Source organism: Camelus bactrianus, chromosome 1 (genome assembly GCF_048773025.1).
Source record: "Camelus bactrianus isolate YW-2024 breed Bactrian camel chromosome 1, ASM4877302v1, whole genome shotgun sequence".
Classification (NCBI taxonomy): Eukaryota; Metazoa; Chordata; class Mammalia; order Artiodactyla; family Camelidae; genus Camelus; species Camelus bactrianus.
In genome coordinates, this window is record NC_133539.1 from 79,991,348 (window position 1) to 80,011,372 (window position 20,025).

Here is a 20,025-nt window from a genome sequence, read left to right on the forward strand (position 1 = left end):
ATGGTTACCTTTAAAGCTGTTTAAGCTTAAGATTTTCATTTCTAATAGAAGAAACAAACTGAGGAAACATTGTGCTCATAACATTTCTGGAAGCCTTTCAGAGGAAGCAGCTGTGGTTTCTTCAGACTCCCAAGTCTATTATGCAGGTTAGCAGTATATTTTATAATGAGTTCTAGACCACCTGCCTTTCTGAGGAAATTAATATTGAGTCAGATTTTGTCTTTTTTGTCCTCAGTGGCTATGTATAACGTTTTCCTATTCGATGAATTTGGGCACCCCATAAAAAAAAAAGTTCACTCAACGTTGTTCAGCTATAGATGATTATTTTTAAGACATTGTCTAAATGTGTTTTCAACAAATTCTTGGCAAGTTTTGAGACTGAAACATATTACTTCCTTAGTAAAACAGCAGATAATGTACATACAGTTTTACTTTTAAGGTTATGAATACCTATAATAAATACAACAGTATTTTAAATGAATTTGACTATAGCCTGACTATACTAAAGACATTGGAATTTCAAAATTTTGTTTTAATTATTTTTCTTCTTCTTACCCCTACAGGAGTTTCAGGGGGGAATCAATGGATTCAGGAAGCAGTAGGAGTGTGGAGAATACAGTAAATAGGGTCTATCCTGGTCAACTCATTCCAAAGATGAACACAAGCAAGAAAATGTCCACCCTGGCAAACCCACCCAGCATCCTGGAAATGCCACGAGAGATTAAGAAAAGCTGTAGAGATAGACAAGTAGAAATCACAATTGAAAGAATAAAAATGGCAAAGAGCATCAAAGAAAAACAAAGCAATGATTTAGAGAAAGTGGCCTTTAAAAGGAAGGCAGATGGTGAAGAAAAGCCAGCTGGAAAGAAAGAGGCAAAGATGATAGAACTTGACAGTCCGTTGATCACCCTGCCCCTGCCTCATATCCCCTTAAAGAATATCATGGATGTGGAGGTGAAGTTGGTCTACGTCGATGAAGAGGACGTGAGCTATGAGTTTGTAAAGTCCTTCATGCCCACTGGGATTCGGCCAATATACCGAGCTGCTGAAATAGTTTACCCTTTGCGTGTGCTGAATTTCAGCATTCCGCCTCAGATTGACAAATGGCTTCAGGTAGCCTTAAAGGATGCCAGCTCTTGCTACAGACAGAAGAAATACGCCGTGGCGGCAGGACAGTTCAGAACAGCACTGGAGGTATGGGATTAAAGAAAATGTAGATTGGTGACAGGAAGCTGTGAAAGGGAGAGCTGTAATTACATTAGCAGCTCTGATCATTCTGTAATGAACAGTGATCATGGGATGAAAATACCAAATGATATCGGGGCTATGCAGGTCCCAGTTTACATAAATAGGATGTGCCTGCAAATTAATATGCCTGTGTGCACTTGACATACAGAAATCACCCCCAAAAGCATATCTCATGCTTTTTCTTTAACAAACTCAGCAGTGAATGGTCATATATTAAATGCAGTTGGTTTTGTAATTTAGATGTACACCTATAAAAGCCAAAAAGTTTTAGTACAGGGGTGGTGAGCAGAATATAGATTCTCAAGAAATAGGCAGTTAATGAGTATACAAAGGGTCCCCTTTTGACATGTAGTCTTCATGATTAAACATAACCATCTTTACTCTTTAGCATGTGCTGATAATTTATGCATAATACTGATTAAAAGCAAAATAACACCATTCTACCTTCCCATCAAACTTCACTTTCCTTCCCATTCTACTAAGCCTTATGAATAATTATTTTTCTCTCTGGAAGCAGGTAAGTTGGTCAATATCTCGGCATAAAGAAACAGCCCATGAGCTAAAATAAATGTGAGACTCACCAATAAAACACAAAAAAAGGTAGTGGGAAAAATTGCACCATCTCATGACTCAATGAATTTATAAAACGACCAGAGTGTATAACCAGACGCCCCACTGGCTTGGCAATATTGGTGACTGAGTATTTCATTAATTACAAAAAAAAAGGTTTTTTCAATGCATTTTATATAGGCCTAGAGGCCACTGGAGATACAAGAGCTGAGTTAAGACATGGTGCCTTTCCTCTAAAAGTCCAGTAAGGTAGATAAACCAGTGAACAGAAATAGAGACGGCATAAAGGAGTGATTGATCCACCATGGGACATGGGGCATGGGCAGTGTGAGAGGTCTGTGATGGAGATTTAAAGAGTAAAGTATTATCTCCACTGTTACTTGCCAGTTAAAATGACTACATCTACAATGAATTATTAATACACAATATGAGACTAAGGTGCCCCTGAATATTTAAAAAGAAACTCTAAGCACAAAAATAGGAGGCCCAAAGAGACATGAAGTGATGAGGTAGCACACAGTAGATGCATCTATGAATATTTCTGCCTTTATAAAGTCTCATTCACACAAAGGGAAAAGTGATGCACTATGTAAACTTCTGAACTATATAAAAACTGACCCCCCAAATTAAGTTATCCACCAACCACTGAGAATCCCCTGCTGTTCTGTGAGCTAAAGACTAGAAAGAAGCTTCTGACTGAGGAAAGGAAGCTAAGTAAAGACTCCTGGAAGAACTGTGGGCACTTCTGTTAGGGCTATTTTCAGCTGAAAGTTTTTTGGGGGAGTGGGGGGCAGGGTTAAAGGTGTAATTTTATAGGTAAATAAAAAGAAACATTTTGACAATGGAAAGAAAAGGCATAAAATAAGACAGAACATAAAATTCAAATTAAGTCTAGGTAGAAGCAAAAGATATCTGCATTCACTGGAAGAAAATATCCACTTTTTTCCATAAAAATCACTGTTCAAAATTGTAAAATTTGAATCAGATTTTAATGACCCCAAGGTGTGTAACTGTACAGGAAGATGCTTGTGTTCTGACTCTACTGTGCACATTCTCTCTCTCTCTCTTCCCCTCTTCTCTCTCTCTCTCTCTCTCTCTCTCTTTCACTTTCTTCCTCTTCTCCCCCTCACTCAAAGGTTTTCTGGAAAGAGTTGGATGCTGACACTAATTACTGGTAATTAACAAAGGTAATTATTTTGAGACCAAAACTTAGCTTAGACATCTGGCCTAGCTTTTGTCTAATTATCTTGGGAGTTAACTTTTGAAATCTTACCTAGAATGTCTCTTAATAAACCAGAGTTACTGGGAATATAAAAGATTTTTAACCTCTTTAACTCTTTCCTCTCCTGAATTTAATTTCTCTTAAATTTAACTTCCTCAGTACGGAGTGTTCTCGGGCATTATTTAATGTCTCTCTTGCTTTTCCTTAGGTCCTAACATGACTTTGAGTAAGATAGGGTGGCTAACAGAGACCACGGCATAATGATAAAGATCACACATAAGAGACAGATGCATCAATATTTCAGTGTGTGGAGTTAGGATCAAATTTTGGGTGCAAGTGACAGAAACCCAAAATAACTGTGTCTAAAGCAAGAGAGGTTTTTCTTCCCCACATAAATGTTAGGCAACCAAGCGCTGGTATGGGGTATGGGGCGATCATCAGGGTGCCAGATGCTATTTTGTCCCTCAGGATGTGGCTTGTACTTCATGATCCAAAATGGCAGCTCCTGCTGGTGTCATCACATACACCTTCTGGCCATCCAGGAGGGGCAAGAGGAAGGGAAGAGGCACACTGCGTCCTGCCAAGCACACTTTATGGAAGTATCAACACCGTTTCTAGTCTTCTTTTTTCTTTTTTTTTCATTAACCCAAATTTAGTTATGTGGCTGCACAAACCTACAAGTGAGACTGGAAAATATGGTCTTTATTCCCAATGGCCCTAACATTCAGGGGTGCTATTACTGAGGAAGAAGGGGAGAATAGATATGGATACTGAAGGATAACAAGCAGCTTTCCCATGGAGGGCTTATTACTTGGGAGGCACTGAGAGGCATACAAAATGCTCGTCCACTGGGTGGTACAAAGTCAGCTGTACAAGTCGACAGCAGACTGACTGTGGTTAAAGGTAAGATGATGGAAAAGAAATAGAAAGTAAAAACTGGGGGAAAACCCTGGAAATTTGTGAATATTATTAACTGATACTATAACTTCCAATTTCTCTAATAAACCCATTAGAAATATTCTGCTTATATGTTAGTTTCCCTGTGTTCTTAACAAAATATTAAATTCTTTTGTTTTTATAAAATAGTCACTAACTAGATAGATAAATGTATGACTTAAAAAAAACTTATTGAAGTGTAGTTGATTTACAGTGTTAGTTTCAGGTGTACAGCAAAGTGATTCAGTTATACATATACATGCATATATATTTTTCTTTTCAGATTCTTTTCCATTACATGTTATTGCAAGAAACTGAATATAGTTCCCTGTGCTATACAGTACGTCCTTGTGATTTATCATTTTTATATATAGTAATACATGTCTGTTAATCCCCAACCCCTAATTTATCTCTCCCCACAATTTCCCCTTTGGTAACCATAGTTTGTTTTCTATGTCCATTAGTCTAGTTTTAGTTTGTAAATAGAACTTGTATCTTTTTATTTTTAGATTCCACATATAAGTGATACCATATGATATTTTTCTTTCTCTAGTATTTTATAATGAACAAGATAAAAATGGTATGCAATGATTCAGAAGATAACAATTTAGCTTCCAAAAAGCAGTCAACTTTAATCTCTTAGGATTTCAGAACACAGGTGTTTATTTAAATGTGCTTCATGAAATAACTTTTTTTTCTATGCCTTCTTTTTACTATATAAAGTTGAACCAGTTAGGTAGGTAAGATTAGCCCTTAGCTCTGTAACCAATTCATCAATCTTTGTTAAAATCAGTTATCATTTGCTCTTCTGTTTGAAATCACAGCAGAAGTCACACCAGAGGGCAAAAGGTATAAACTGAAGATAAAAACACAACTCTATATTAAATCACATTTTTATGCCTAGGTGTTATTACCTGCAACTTTTAAAGAATAAGTATATAAATTCACCCTCTAGTAAAAATAGTAGGGATTCTATTAAAATGAAGAAATATAAGACACTATCCTCATGTAGTTGCATTTGCATTTTAAGCAATACACACATTTTCAACAAATTGCTTAGCTGTCAATAAAAATTATGAAGAGATTAATTAATAAACATTCTAGCTGCACTGTTCATGGGGAAAAGAATAATTATTGATAAAGTAAAGACCTATAGGAAAACTTAAGGTCTGGAAATATACTGATCATATTTTTCTTGTCATTTATAAACATTCAAAGAAATTATTAAAGGTTCTCAAAAGTTTGCAGCATGCAATCTAAACCGTACCATTATTTCAACCTTACTCTTAAGATCTCAATAATTGAGAAACTTTCACTTTTTGAATTAGAATAGATCTACAATGAGGTATCACCTCACACCAGTCAGAATGGCCATCATTCAAAAGTCCATGAATGATAAATGCTGGAGAGGGTGTGGAGAAAAGGGAACCCTCCTACACTGCTGGTGGGAATGTAGTTTGGTGCAGCCATTATGGAAAACAGTATGGAGATTCCTCAAAAAACTAAAAACAGACTTACCATATGATCCAGCAATCCCACTTCTGGGTATATATCCAGAGGGAACTCTAATTTGAAAAGATACATGTGCCCCAATGTTCATAGCAGCACTATTTAGATAGCCAAGACATGGAAACAACCTAAATGTCCATCGACAGATGACTGGATAAAGAAGTTGTGCTATATTTATACAATGGAATACTACTCAGCCATAAAAATAATAAAATAATGCCACTTGTAGCAACATGGATGGACCTAGAGGTGGTCATTCTAAGTGAAGTAAGCCAGAAAGGGAAAGAAAAACACCATATGATATCACTTATTTGTGGAATCTAAAAAAAAAAGAAAAAGAAAAAGAAAAAAAAGGGCATTATGAACTCATCTACAAAACAGAAACTGACTCGCAGACATAGTAAACAATCTATGGTTACCAGGGAAAGGGGGTGGGACGGGATAAATTTGGGAATTTGAGATTTACTAAAAACAGATTTTAAAAAAAAGTTTCTTCTGTATAGTGGAGGGAACTACACTCAATATCTTGTAATAACCTTTAATGAAAAAGAATATGAAAATGAATATGTGTATGTATATGCGTAACTGGGACATTGTGCTGTACACCAGAAATTGACACATTGTAACTGACTATACTTCAATTAAAAAAAGAATAGATCTATACATGCCTTTCAAGATTCGTAGCTTCAAGCAATCCCACTGAACCACTCAAAGAAGACAGAACACAGCTTAACCCTCACCAAACAGAATTTAAAATTCTTCCTACTTCATCACATAGGAACTCCTTGAGGTGCTAATCTTTTTTTTAATATCTTGATGCTATAGTCACTGATCTGTGAAGTTAGACTAATAACTCACACTTATGGAGCTCTTTCTATGTCCAGTACTGTATTTTACATTCTGGGAATATTTACATTCCATTTTCCATTTTTTTCTAACAACAAACATATGAGATGTGACTGTGACTGTTCTTTTGTTGCTAATAAGTAAACTAAGGGAGATATAGGTTAAATAACTTGCTCAAGGGTCAACAGTTAAAAGTGGTAGAGCCAAGAGATAGACCAGGGTGGTCCGGTTCAGAGCTCACCACCTTAACCACTACGTCTTTACTACTCAAAATGTGAGTTTGTTGGAAATACAGAACTTTGAGCTGTGCCAGACCTGCAGAATCAGGATCTGCATGTTAACATCCCAAGGTGTCCTTGTCCGCGTTGCCGTTTGAGGAACTTTTACACTGTGTGAGATGCTGACGTTGAACAAAGTTGCCCTTCAATTAAAACTTTGCAGTTTGATTCCCAATTTAAAATGCTCTATGCCCCTCACTAATTTCATAGGAAAGAATTTCTTTTTAAGCATTTTTTTCTATAAAAATATAGTTCAGAACTTTGGGATTTCAAGGGTAATAAAATTAAAAAAAATTGGAGAAGGGAGAAAATTGATTTTATATTTTTTATTGTGCAAGAACATTACAAAAATTACCATCTATTTCATCATTATTTCATAAAAATATGGAGCAGTTTAACATTGAAAAGATAGAAAGAAAATAGGGCATACTCTCAGAATGAAGTTTTTTTAAAAAAAAGATTATAATTCAACTTTATGAAAAGTTGACTAAATTGTCTTTTTTTGTATTGCCCCTTGGATAGGTAAAACATTGGCCTGAGAACCAGCTTTTGGGAATCACTGTTCTAGAACACATTCTCTTTATGGTAAACACTAGGTATCCAGGACAATTGAACCCGCACCAGGGCCTTCTTATGAGATTACTTCCAGTGTAATGGAATTTGGTATGAGGCAGGTCCATTTTGGAACCCATCCAAGGGGGTTTATTTAATGAAGTAGCAAAGATATCTCATTATAGGGCAGCCTCACCTATAATTGCTCTGCTGAGAATAATTCTGTAACCAATCTCTAGGGCATGAAAATGTGGACATCCCAGAAAGCTTAATGTAAATGGATTCTAACACAGATAGTTCCTAGTCCAACGTAATCAGGAAATCAAGTTGACCAAATTCACTGAGTGCCTGAGGGAACCTCACATAACTGTGGATTTGCACAGGGATTCAGTGTGCATTTCTTAAACTCCTGCTGAGGTCCAGGCCCTTTTATTGAAATAATCATCATAATAATCCTCAAAAACAGATATTATCAGCCCCATTTCACAGATTAAAAAAAAAAAAAACTGATGTTCTATGAAGTTAAAAAGCTTACTTAAAGTGAACCAGCTAGTTTGTGGCATGGCTGAGATCGAATTCAGGTGCCCTGATTTCACGTCAAGAATGATTTACACTCTAGCTTTTCATATTTCAATGTGTATAAAAGTTGTGTAGGAGCACTGTTAAAAATGCAGATTCTGATGCTTCAGGTCCCTGATGCAGCACCCAGATAGAGGCCTCATTTCAGATAAGGTCCCCAGTGATGACCATGCTGCTGTCAGGGACCACTCTGAGTAGCAAGGATTTATGCCATACCAGTGGTAGGTTTGTGAACGCCTGCCCCATTGCCTATCTGGCAAGTTAGCAATAAGCACGTTCATGTGTCTGGTTCACGTAGCCCTAGGTGGCCACGTGGGTCCAGAGCTGTGATGGACAGAGCACCAAATCTGGAGTCAGATTATCTGTGTTTGACATTGCTTCTGATAGCTAATTGCTGTGTGACTTTGAGCAACTTTCTGAATGTCTTAGAGCATTGTTAAGCAGGAATGATAAGAAATAATACTCAACTACAAGGTGCTTTCGTGGAGACTCGCTTGTTAGAAAACATGATGAATTTTAAATCCATGTACAGGGTGTCACTGTATTTCTGAAGTTTCTCATTTCCTTGTACACTATGTGTTTAACTTAAAACTTTAGCACCCCAAAGGATTTTGCCCAATTCAGTAGCTTATCATCATTGTTTTAATCCATATCCCTTTTTCCTTTAATTAACATTAAAAACATACATAGTATTATTTTAATGACATATGAAATGAAACCAAAGCAAGAGACCAAAATAATTCATTGCTTTTTACTCTATTCCCTCTTTCAGAAGCAGTGATCTAAATTAAACACAATTTTGAACTATTAACTACTTCTGACAAAAAAAAAAAAATACAAGCTTTCACTTGAATACACAAGCTGTTATGCTAGAAATAGTTCATTTTTTCTTAGTAGTCACATATAATTTGACTGTTGAACTCTGTATGGTCAGAATTAAATATTTCAGTTTTTACCTTGATTGTTGCCATCTTTGTCCCATTCAGGGACACCATAGCTAGTAAGTACTTAATGATAAAAAATATTTTTTAAATGCTATTAAATTTACATAACAGGAAAATACAAAGCAAATACCTCCCTTAATCTCAAAATAAAACAATAAAATTAGATATAGTCCTATAATTAAGCACTAGTTAAATAAGACCAATCTCCGGAAGAGCAGAATTTGCCATTGTAAGAAAAAAATACGTTAATACCACTAACATTCACTGGCTCTTTCAGTGGAGGGGATACAAATATACATAAAACTCAGTCCCTGCCAGCAAGAAGTCAGAGATTAGAGACAAAGAATAGGCTCCCACTACCTGCATTCCAGGATTTTATTTGCATTTTCAAGTTATGTACTTTTTCTATTTTTAGTTTAGTGTGTTGTTATTATTTATATCTTTAAAGGTTTTTCCTGAAATGTGTCCTTCAAGTGGACATTTAGAAGGAAGGACTTCCTACATACCTTGATGTAGTTTAATTAATTCCAGTGGTCATCAACTTGACCTCAGTGGAATCAAAAATATCAATAGGAGATTTAAGCTACACAAAGGAGAGGTGATGTGTGGTTAAAGGAAGACAATATTTTTCAGGCTGAGTATTATTAGTGTGTATGTTCATGTATGACCGAAGCATTGTGCTGTACACCACAGATTGACACAACATTGTAAACTGACTATACTCCAAGAAAGAAAGAAAGAAAGAAAGAAAGAAAGAAAGAAAGAAAGAAAGAAAGAAAGAAAGAAAGGAAGGAAGGAAGGAAGGAAGGAAGGAAGGAAGGAAGGAAGGAAGGAAGGAAGGAAGGAAGGAAGGAAAGAAGAAAAAAGAGAGAGATAGGGAATGGGAAGAATGTCCAAGGCGACTCCTCTGGTGGCTTCCTGTTCCTATGGAGGCTGTTACCCAAACGGCCCTGGCTCCACGCCCCCCACCCCTGCCCCCAGCACACCCACCCTCCCACTCATCTGACTCTGGCTAAGCTCCCCTCCCTTTCCTGCACAAGAGCTGCCACTGACACAACAAGGAAAGGAGCAACAATTCTTACTCACATGCAGCACCCATAGCCCATAAAGTGAGAGAGCTTGCGGGCAGGGAGATGGGGAGAATCAAAAGGAGGGAAAGAGTAGACAATGGGGCAGGTGAGGGTTGCAAGACAGGCACTGGCTATCGCAGAGAGAACCACATTTCCCCATAGTGTGAGAGTGTGGAGGGTGGGGAGAGGTGACTAGGAGAATTTTCAATAAGCAAGACTGTAGTATAACTTGTATCATGTTACAAATGAAATAGAGTCACATTTCATCTAAAAATATTATGAACCTTGTAGGTTCTTGACATAATTACAATCACCCAGGGGAGCTATTAAATATATCCAGATGCCGAAATCCACCCTTAGAGAGTCTGATACATTCTCTGGGGTTCAGGCAATGACCATGCCTGGGGCACTGGTGTTTTTTAGATTCCCAGGTCATTTTATTGAACAGCTAATAGTTGAGAACCACTAGCATAAAAGATGTTCATCACTTCCTTCTCCTTTAAAATCACCTACAATAGGTGTTACCCCATGTGTGCTTATTTAAAGGGAATTAAGAAAAGCAAGATCTAAACATTTTAAAGCATCAAGAAAAATGTGAATGTCATTGTCATGAAAATGTACACTTAAAATAATCTCAAATTCACTTAAAAAGCAAATTAACTTAATGACTACTTTCCTGTTAACGCTAAGAAATAGACTAACACTAAACACCAGTCAGGATTAGTTAATACGTGTGTCTGAAATATTAAATTCGTCCCATTAGTGATAACCTCACAAAAAATGAATTATTAATCCAAGGAAGCTGAGCAAGATCTTTTTCATGAGCAGAATCATTTCCATAGTTTATGAGTGGTCGTTATGGGTTTGATTCAAATGACAGTAAATGTTAGCGTGCTTTTAAATGTAGTTAACTCTTCACATTGTTGTGAATCAAAACCTAACCAACTCAGTCACTGAAGTCTGACACAACCCTAAACTGTTATTCAGTTTGATGATTCCATGTTGAGGTTCACAGACATTAAAAAAAAGATGATTCTTATCCAAATGTTGGATAATATTGCCTCAAATTTCTCCCACTATCCAACTTTCAAAATTTCCTCCAAGGCTTCCAAAGCCAGATAAAGTTGAAAACAGCAATCCTCTCTCTGTTTCCTCTACCCCTTTCCAGCCTTCACACATCACGCCATGTGATGTTCAAGCAGACTCTGCAGGTACTGAGTCGATGAGATCCACTTGAATTTGTTTACAGAAATGTAGCACAGAGTGAGGCTGTGGTTACTCTCTTGATTCAGATTATCTAGAAGAAAGTTAGGGGAAAATTTCCATTTCAACATATGGTTATTAGTTAACTCTTCTGTTGCCTCATCTGACATTCACTAAAATAGAGAATACTTTCTTTCCACCTGAGAGATGATTCTGTTTCTATCCAAGAGCAGGATGTAGATAGGCAGGGTGTAATAAAAAAGGGAAAACAACTTTCACTGCACTGTCTCAGCGTGGTTTCCTTATTTCGAATGAATTGTTACCAGTACCTTGAACATCAGATTCATATATACTTGAATGCCACTACCAAAGTATATTTTATATCCAAAAATAAATAACTTGTGGAATACTTGTTTTGGTCTATGATGATGATGATAGTGATGAGATGATGATTCAAATTATGCTACTAATCAAAGAATAATTAATCACTGATTTTGTGGGATAAGTAATACTAAGAAATCAACCACAAATTTTTAAGTAACCATTTTATCATTACTTTCTATCAACTTATTGAGTGATACAGCAGTAAGAGAACATTATATGACAGGGATGTGGTTCTCAAAGGATTTAGAGTCAAGCTTTAGACAGAAGTTCTATAACAATAAGGCAATTAGAAATCTATCAGGTGTTCAGTGATGTGAAATGCCCATGCAGAACAAAGGTTTAGGATAGGAACGTTCGATTGGAATCTGTGATACACATTTTATGAGCATGAACTCTGTGTGGCAGGCACTTTATCTAAACTAACACCTCTAATTCTCACAATAACCGGTGAGTTGGGAACTATTATTATTCTCTATTAAAGACAAAGAGATAAAAATGCATAAAGTACTCATGGAAATGCTGAGAGGACTTTGGGTGAATTTAAAGGTGTGAATGAACCTAAAAAGTAAAGAGCTGAATGGAAAAGTAGGGTGGGCAGAGGGGATGGAAAATGAGTATGCTATTTGAGGGAAAACTTACTAGCAGGATGTAGAACTTGAGAAAAGAATCATGAAAAAGAATAAGAACAGCAAGGAGATGGGACGGCCAGAGGAAGGCATTATTATGAAGTAAGAGTGGACAGAGCCAGATTCTAGATGGCCTTAAAAACCAGGCAGAAGAAACTGAAACTGGTATTGAAGGAAATAAGTGGATTCTAGGATAAGGAAGTAATAATGTAAAAAAAAAAAAAAAAAAAAAAGGATTAAGAATCAATGAAAGAAACATTGAGTAATTACTACTTTATCAACCCTTGCTGGTTATTATAGGAGCTACAAGGATGTATAAGATTTCAATCCCAATATTATAGCTCTTTATCCTTTCTTCAGTTACATCTGTAATATAATTATACTCTTCTAATTGTATACATTTTATTTGTCATGACCCAAGATTGATTTCAGGGGAAAACAGCCAGGGGGATGAGAGTATGAAGAAAGTATAAAGAGAAAACTCCAGGGTAAAACAGGAAGGAGTAGAGTGTTGCTACCATAGAAAGTGAAAAGCACAATGGGGGGAAATAAAGCTGGGGGAGCTGGCGGGTGGCCAGGGAGCCATGCAAACTTTGGACATCCAGTAGGTAACAGGAGACCTCTCAAGAGGATTAACGTGGGGAATGGTGGTGACAATGACCTATTTACTTATTTATTTTTGCCACATCACTTTAGTGTATGTAAAGAACAAAAGCAGTGCTCATCTCTGGGTTATAGCCTATTACTGGGCTATGAAATCAATTTAATGAACTGTGACCAACATTACATTTAACTTAAATCAACAGAATTGACCTGAGATACAATGGAAAATATCAGAATTTGTGGAATATTGGAAGATAAGTTTTACTCTGTGAAAATTTTGTTCCTGTTATGTATCCAGGTATATCTATATCTATCTATAAATAGAATGGTAGCTAGGATAAAGAAAAATAGGTCCTTTTTTTGTACTCTCTTACTCTGTGTGTGTGTGTGTGTGTGTGTGTGTGCATGTGCATGTATCTTGACTGTGATGTAAAACACATTTCTTATCATGGATCTTGGTCAAAAATATTTGAAAGCCGCTGGTTTGGAGGCAGATTTGAGAGGGAAAAGACTAGAGGCCGATGGGAGGTTATACTTGTGATAATCTAGGTGAGAGAAGTAAAAGGTAGACCCAGATAAGCAATAGTAAGTATAAAGAGGAGAAACCAAAGTGAAGGAAAGAAGGAAGGAACAAAGGAAAGAAGGAAGGAAGGGAGAAAGGATGGAAGGAAGGAAGAAAAGAAGGATGGGAGGAGGAATGGGGGAGGAAGGGAGTAAGAAAAATGTTCACATTTTGGTGGCAGGTGAGAAACAAAGAAGCATTTTCTAAGGATCAAAGTGCCACCAACTCAGGAACGTGAGCACACTTAAAGAAGAGGATGAATACAATTTTGGATGTGTTTTGTGTGAAGGCTGGTGGCAAGTTCAGGTGATGGCAGCACATTTGTTGGTTAGAGGCACGCAGGAAGTGTAGCAGAGAGTTCCCAACCAAAGATAGATATTTGGAGGTATCATTCATAACTGGTGCCACCTGAAGTGTAGTAAGAAAGAGGGATGAGGAAATAATCCTAGAGAACGTGAGTAACTAAGAAAAGACCACCTCTCAGATTAAGAAAGAATGAGACTAAATTAATGAAGCAAGAACCCTAAGACGTTGCTCCTCATGGACTGGAGTCTTTGGGAAAACATCTAGTTACAGAGTTTCTAAAGGTAGCATTAAGAGTAAAAAATAATCATTAGCTGTCAGATGTCCATGAAGATAACAACTTTAATGGCTATCACTGCAACTCAACTAGAAATCAAGACTGGGACTGGGCACTAGTTTAGCAAGCCTGGGAAGGAAGTAGTTTAGATCTGAAAAGTTAGACTAACCATGTTCATACGTCTCATGTTTAAAATGTGGACTAGAATTAAGCAAGCATAATTTCACAAAATGACACAATAAATCTTTGTCTCATTATATGATTGAGCACAGATGATATAATCTCAATAATTTCTGTTAAAAGAATAAACCATCACCTGCAAATAATGCCTGATTTCATTGCTTGTAATCAAAGGGAAAGCTGTGCTTGCAGGACACAGCCTTTCTCAATATAGCCAACTGCCAGAAGCAATGATGAGGTTGGAAAGGGAAGAAGCAGGAAAAGAGTTCAAAACATTTAGCTTGAATGGAAAGAAGAAATGCAACAGTAGTTCAAAGAGAATATAGAGTGATGGGCTGATTTTCATATTTTTTAAGGATATGGATACTGGACAGGATTATATTGAAAAAGTCCACAGACAGAATAAAAGTAATGAAAAGGTGTGAGATCGCCTAAGGAAGTATTAAGGGATGGGGGTCTGGAAACAAATTGAAAGGTTAGATTTGAACACATGGGAACCTGTTTCACTGAGATAGGAAGGAAGAGTTTTTATGGGCGGAGGGTAAATTGAGAGAATTTTTAGATTTTTTTAATTGAGTTGAAAGCAGTTGAAGAATTTGAAAAAGATTGGACAGACAATAGAGACAAACTAAACAAAGGCTAAATAGGGTTAAAGCAGTGGATTCAAGGCCTCTCTATGAGGGACCATGAATCTATAGTGACAACAAACTGCAAAGTTATGTGATTTTCTACATTGTGTCTCTGACCATCCAAAAGTTTTCATTGACTCAGAATTTAGGTTTTGATGAAATGGATCAGAGGACAGAATTATTGTGACTAATGATGAGAGAGTGATTATAATGGTGAACTGTGGGTCTGGGCTGGGCAGGAAAGGACAGAAGAGAGCGTTCGATCTGAGAGGGTATATAGTGGTCCAGGGACTGACCATTGAAGGAAAGGTAACTGAGGCTAAGGGAGTGAAAGAGCTGAAGAACCAAGAGGTTTGGTCAAGGAGTGGTATTGGAGTGTAAGATTTGACAGCTTATGTTCCATGAGACTGGGTTATTAGTGAGAAGAGTTCAGGAGTTTTAAAAAAATAAGTGAGAGGTCAGGATATTAGGTGAGTCATCCACAGCTGGGTCTGAAGTCACTCAGGATGATGTTGGGACAAAAAGCAAAGAGGAACTGTCATCCAGGGGTCAACTCTTAGTAAATGTGGGGGAATAATCAAGTCTGGTAGATGACAGATTAGAGAGGGTAGAATGGCTAAAGAACATAATGTTCTGTGACACTGAGCTAAGAGACAAGAAGGACAAAAACCCCATGTGACAGGGGCTATAGAGGAGTGGGCTCCTTGGAAGGTCCAGCTTAAATTGAAGAACATAAAAAACATTCAGCCTCTTGAGAAAAAGGGCATGGGGTGATTTGTTTACAGTGGGAAGGGACCATGAACACGAGAGAAGGCCACAGTGGGAGAAGTGGTCTCAGAGAGAAGCCACAAAGCACAACTGGAATGAGACTGGGAGTGTCTCATTCAAAGAGGCGATGAGGGGTTGAAACATGCTTGGGGCAGCAAGTGTGAATTATCCCTTCTCTGCATTCTGACTGGTCCACAGTCTAGCCCAGGTGAAGGTGAGTATGTAATCCACCTGTGCTCAGTCAGGGACAGCTCAGCAAGCTTTATTCTGAAGGAAAGGAGGAAGGCAGGTTTTCATACCCAGCAAAATGTAAAGGGAATGTTCTTTTTGTTACTTGTACCTCTCCTGTGTCTTTTATTTCTATACATGGATTGCACTAACTGAAAAACAGGAAGGGTTATTAGCATTACATAAACTGCTACAATGATAAATCGCATAATCTTATAATATGCCTTTAAAGTCAGTCAGCAAGGTTGTTTGTGTATCTTGATATGTTCACTTATATTTATTGGATTTCTCTTGGTTTTTGATATCCCTAATAGTACTGAATAATTGTTTATGAGTGCTGAGGAGGAATCATATCAATACATGAATAAGCACACCTTTTTTAACAAAAGAATTACCCTAATTTACTTTGAGCACTTAAAAAAGTAATTTAAAATGTTGATAAATAAGAGTTCTGGTGACTTTATTAACATAGTGTGTGTGTGTGTGCGCGCACATACGCATACATACGTGTTTATACTCCATGCTTTTAGTACAATCTATTTGGGATGCTTCCTAGAGCACTGGCTTTGAGATAGGGTGATAATTATTTGTTGGCATGTAAAGTTTTAAACACAACAAATGAACGTTTTGAAATACCAAGCGTAATAGTGAAAAATGAAAACTAATGAAACAGTCAATATTCACACTTTCTGATGCCTTCATAAGGTGTGAATGTTGAAAGCTGGTAACTTTACAACTGGTTCTTTTGTTTTTAATCATTTTTTTAACTGTAAACCTTCACTCAGCAGTGGACCAAAAAAAGGTACCTGAGGATAGTTTAAAGTAGCTCAGCCCTGATACTAATCTGAAATGAAACGTCCTACCATTTGTATGCATTATGAGAGCAGCAATCAAGCATCCACTTAAGCAAAAGAAGTAAGTAAAATAGTATGCTCTCTAACACCGGAGACATATGTCATCTTAGGGCACAGAAAGCCGTTGCTGGCACCAGGGTCCTGCTCAGCATCTCTGGCTCCCACAGAGAGCTGTCCTCACAGCTACTTTAAAGTTGAGTTATTATATATTTCTCTCTGCTTTAGTGGCATGAACAGTGAGGGTGCATTCTAAAGCAGTTCCCTACTGCTAAGTGATGGATTTAGGCGGAGTTCTTCTCAGAGGAGGCGTCCAGAGAACACGGTTTTACACATGGGGACATTCATTTATGGCATCACACAGTTGTGGCCACTGCCACTAGTTAATTTAGGCTGTCAAAGGAGGAAGATGAAAAAAATGAAAATGAATGCTGAAAGGCTTAGGTGAAGCTGGAGAGAGGTGTAGGTGGCTGTGATGGGTTTTTGACCTCCACTTAAGTGCATCCTGACAACAGTAACGTGCACAGTGGAATCCTCAGGGCACTCATCAGCTCACCCACACACAGCGTGACCACCACAAGTGGGGGGAGGCCACTCACCGCGTTTGTATTACGTATTTGACGTTTCTCACTCATTGTTTTAAATAGGTAAAATATTCACATAGTTAAAATTCAAGAGGTATGAAATAGTATGCAATGGAAAGTCTCCTTTCTAGCCCTATCTCCAAACAGCCAATTCCCCTCCAATGGGCAACCACTGTTTATCTTTTAAGTTAGTAAATATAAGCAATATGGTAGTAGTACACAATATTCTTTCTTCAACTTTATTTTTTTTTACTTAAAAGTAAGTCTTAGAGGCTGTTCTATATCATATTTTATCCTCTTTACCATTATATAACATTCCATTATATTGAAGATACATATTCCTCATATGATGAACATTTGGACTGTTTCCAGTGTTTGGAAACAGTGCTGCAGTGAATAACCTTGTATATATATCATTTTGTATGAACACAAGCATGTCTGTAGGATACATTCCTTAAGTTAGAAGCCAAGAGTTTTCACATTTGAAATTTTAACAAATATCATTGATACACTCCCATCAGCCATGTGAGAAGTTTTTTTTATTATTCTCACCAAATCAGTCAGTATGTCATCAAATTTTTTAATCTTTTCCAAAATTATAGACTTTTTATAAATCGGAGTACAAGATAAATTTTCATTTCTCTTATTGTGTGTGAGTTGTGAATCTTTTTCTATGTTTAAGAATCATTTGCATTTGCTTCTTTGTGTATTTCTACTTCTGTGCTATAAACCCCAAATTTCTAAAGGGTTGTTGGTGTTTGTCTTAGGAGTGCAGTAGTTTTAAATTCAAAACAAGTTTGAAAAGTACCTTTTGGGCAAATAAGTTTTCCCCTGTATAATTCTGGTAATTCTTTGCAGAGTAGGAGAAAATAACTTCCCTTTTAATCTGTGTTGGGCTATAAACTTGCATTAGAACTCAATTACCATCCTTCAGCAGTGCCTGTGCTGACCTGATTGGCCGTTCCTTGCAGTGTGAGGTAAATGTCTCTAAAATGAAGTGCATGCCCATATTTTCAAGAAATGGGATAGTAGTTAAGCAATAACATTTAGAAAAAAAATTCCTAGTCTATAAAAAAGTCAGAAAGCTCTTTATTAGTAGTATGGCTCTTGTATAAAAGCATAATTTCTCTTATATTTAGAGACTGTAAAATCTTTGGCAATTTAGAAATTGTATATTATTTGAGATTGTAACACTTTAGATTTTGATGTTCTTTCTAATGCACTAGGTCTAGCATCGTCATCTTTCCTAGAAAATCCTGAGAGGAAAAATAAACACAGTAGAGGTTAATAGCTAGCTAGAGGAAGATTTCACTTGCAATGTTCATCTACTAGGGTGTTTTATAGGTAGCATACAGTAGCACAGTTATATCAATTCTGGGTGAATTTTTCCTTGTTAAATTTTGTTGAGAGAGTTACACTTTAATTAGTGCCTGATACAAACCATTGATTTCCAATAGAAAAATAATGTGGTTCCTTCTCTTACATATTCATTCCAGAATAAGAAATAAAAAGACTGTCAATAATGGCCAAGTCAACCATGATACCCAACTTGGGACTCTCTCTGATGGTAAGAGTGACTTGACAGAAAGGCTGTTTTTCCTTTATGACATCAGAAGGCCAGTGCTGAACTCTGAGTAGCAACTGCTTCCAGGATTACTGTTTTTTAAAAAGTATCAGACATCTATAGGGAGGTTACAGATACATAGATAGATTTCAAAATTATTTTCATTCATTCTTCATCTCTAAGATGCAAAGGAGAAAAGAAACACTTTCATACGTGGCCAAAAAAAAAAAAAAAGAATAGTTTTCTATTGTCCTGAAATTGCTTCCATTCAAATACTTTGAGGTATAGTCTTAGCTCAGATTTGTTTTGTTGTCTGTGTGCTTAAGTCAGCATTTATTAAGTGGTTAGTATATGCCAGCTGTTTACCACCTACACCTCTTTCAGTCTTCACAACTACCCAAAGAAGTGGGATAATAGCCCCATTTTGCAGAGAAGGAAACTAAGGCTCTGGGAAGTCAAATAACTTGCTTAAGGTCAACCTAACTGTAAGTGTCAGTTAGAGCCTGAACTTAGGCTTATGTGATTCCAAACACATAGTAACTATAACCACTACGTAATGCTGCCTCTTAGCAGTGAAGCCCATTTTCAAATAAAATTGTACATGCAACCATGAGCGATATTCAAAATATTTTATAATCAACATAGCCAAATGACAACATAATCATAAAAAGGGCACACAATAACCTGAACAGATGCCTACAACCAATGGCTGAATATGAGTGCAATAAATTTAGGAAGGTAAAAAGGAACTGTTCTGAGGCTACTATGGAGGGCCTATGACTCACCCCAGTGGCCTGCCTGTCACATTCTTTTAGAAGAAGCTTGTTCCATTCTCATTTGCCCTCCCAACTCCCACCTCACTGAAACTGGGGTCTGATACTAAAGAAAATTTTAAAAACTCTCATAAAGCCACTTACTGTATTTATTAATGCATGATCCAATGAAAGAGCTTATATTCCTTTCATTTTTACTTTTCATAAGTAACTGGAGATAAAAATATAGATTCATTCAAATCCCTTTAAAATATCTTTTGGTTAGACCTAATTTTAATATTTCTAGTATCATTTCATAAGAAAACCTGCCCTTGTACATTTCAGCTTGTAAATACATATACCTGCTGGGAAACACATATCTGTCCTTTATGGTCATTTACTGAATGTTCACAACTGTACACTTACAATTCCCCTTTAGCTCAAAATCACTTTTCTTTTTAAAACATTATGGAGAAGAGTATCACATCCAAGAGGGAATTTGGCTTTAAACATTTATGATTCACTTATCTAAATAGTCACCAGGTAAACTGCACAGTGGGAAATTGGATGCTGTTCTTACTGGGAGAAAATCAGACAAAGATTAGAGGGAAGAGTGTAGGACAAGCCTAGCCATCATGAAAACTCATGTACCAGAGCCTCAATACATCAGTGCGTGAGCCAGTTAGTACCTTAATTTTTTTTTTTCAGAAAGTACGTGTGTTGGCTTACTCTATAAAGAAACATAGTGAAAATAAGA

The 20,025-nt window shown here is 36.9% G+C and overlaps 1 protein-coding gene across 1 annotated transcript in view; it reads left to right on the forward strand.

The window, feature by feature from the left end:
* Positions 1–582: 582 nt before the first annotated feature.
* Positions 583–20,025, forward strand: part of SPATA16 (spermatogenesis associated 16) — a 181,155-nt gene continuing 161,712 nt past the window's right edge. Inside the window, exon 1 of the mRNA XM_010947784.3 lies at positions 583–1,194. Coding sequence (XP_010946086.2) covers positions 583–1,194 — 612 coding nt within the window. The remainder of the gene's footprint in view (positions 1,195–20,025) is intronic.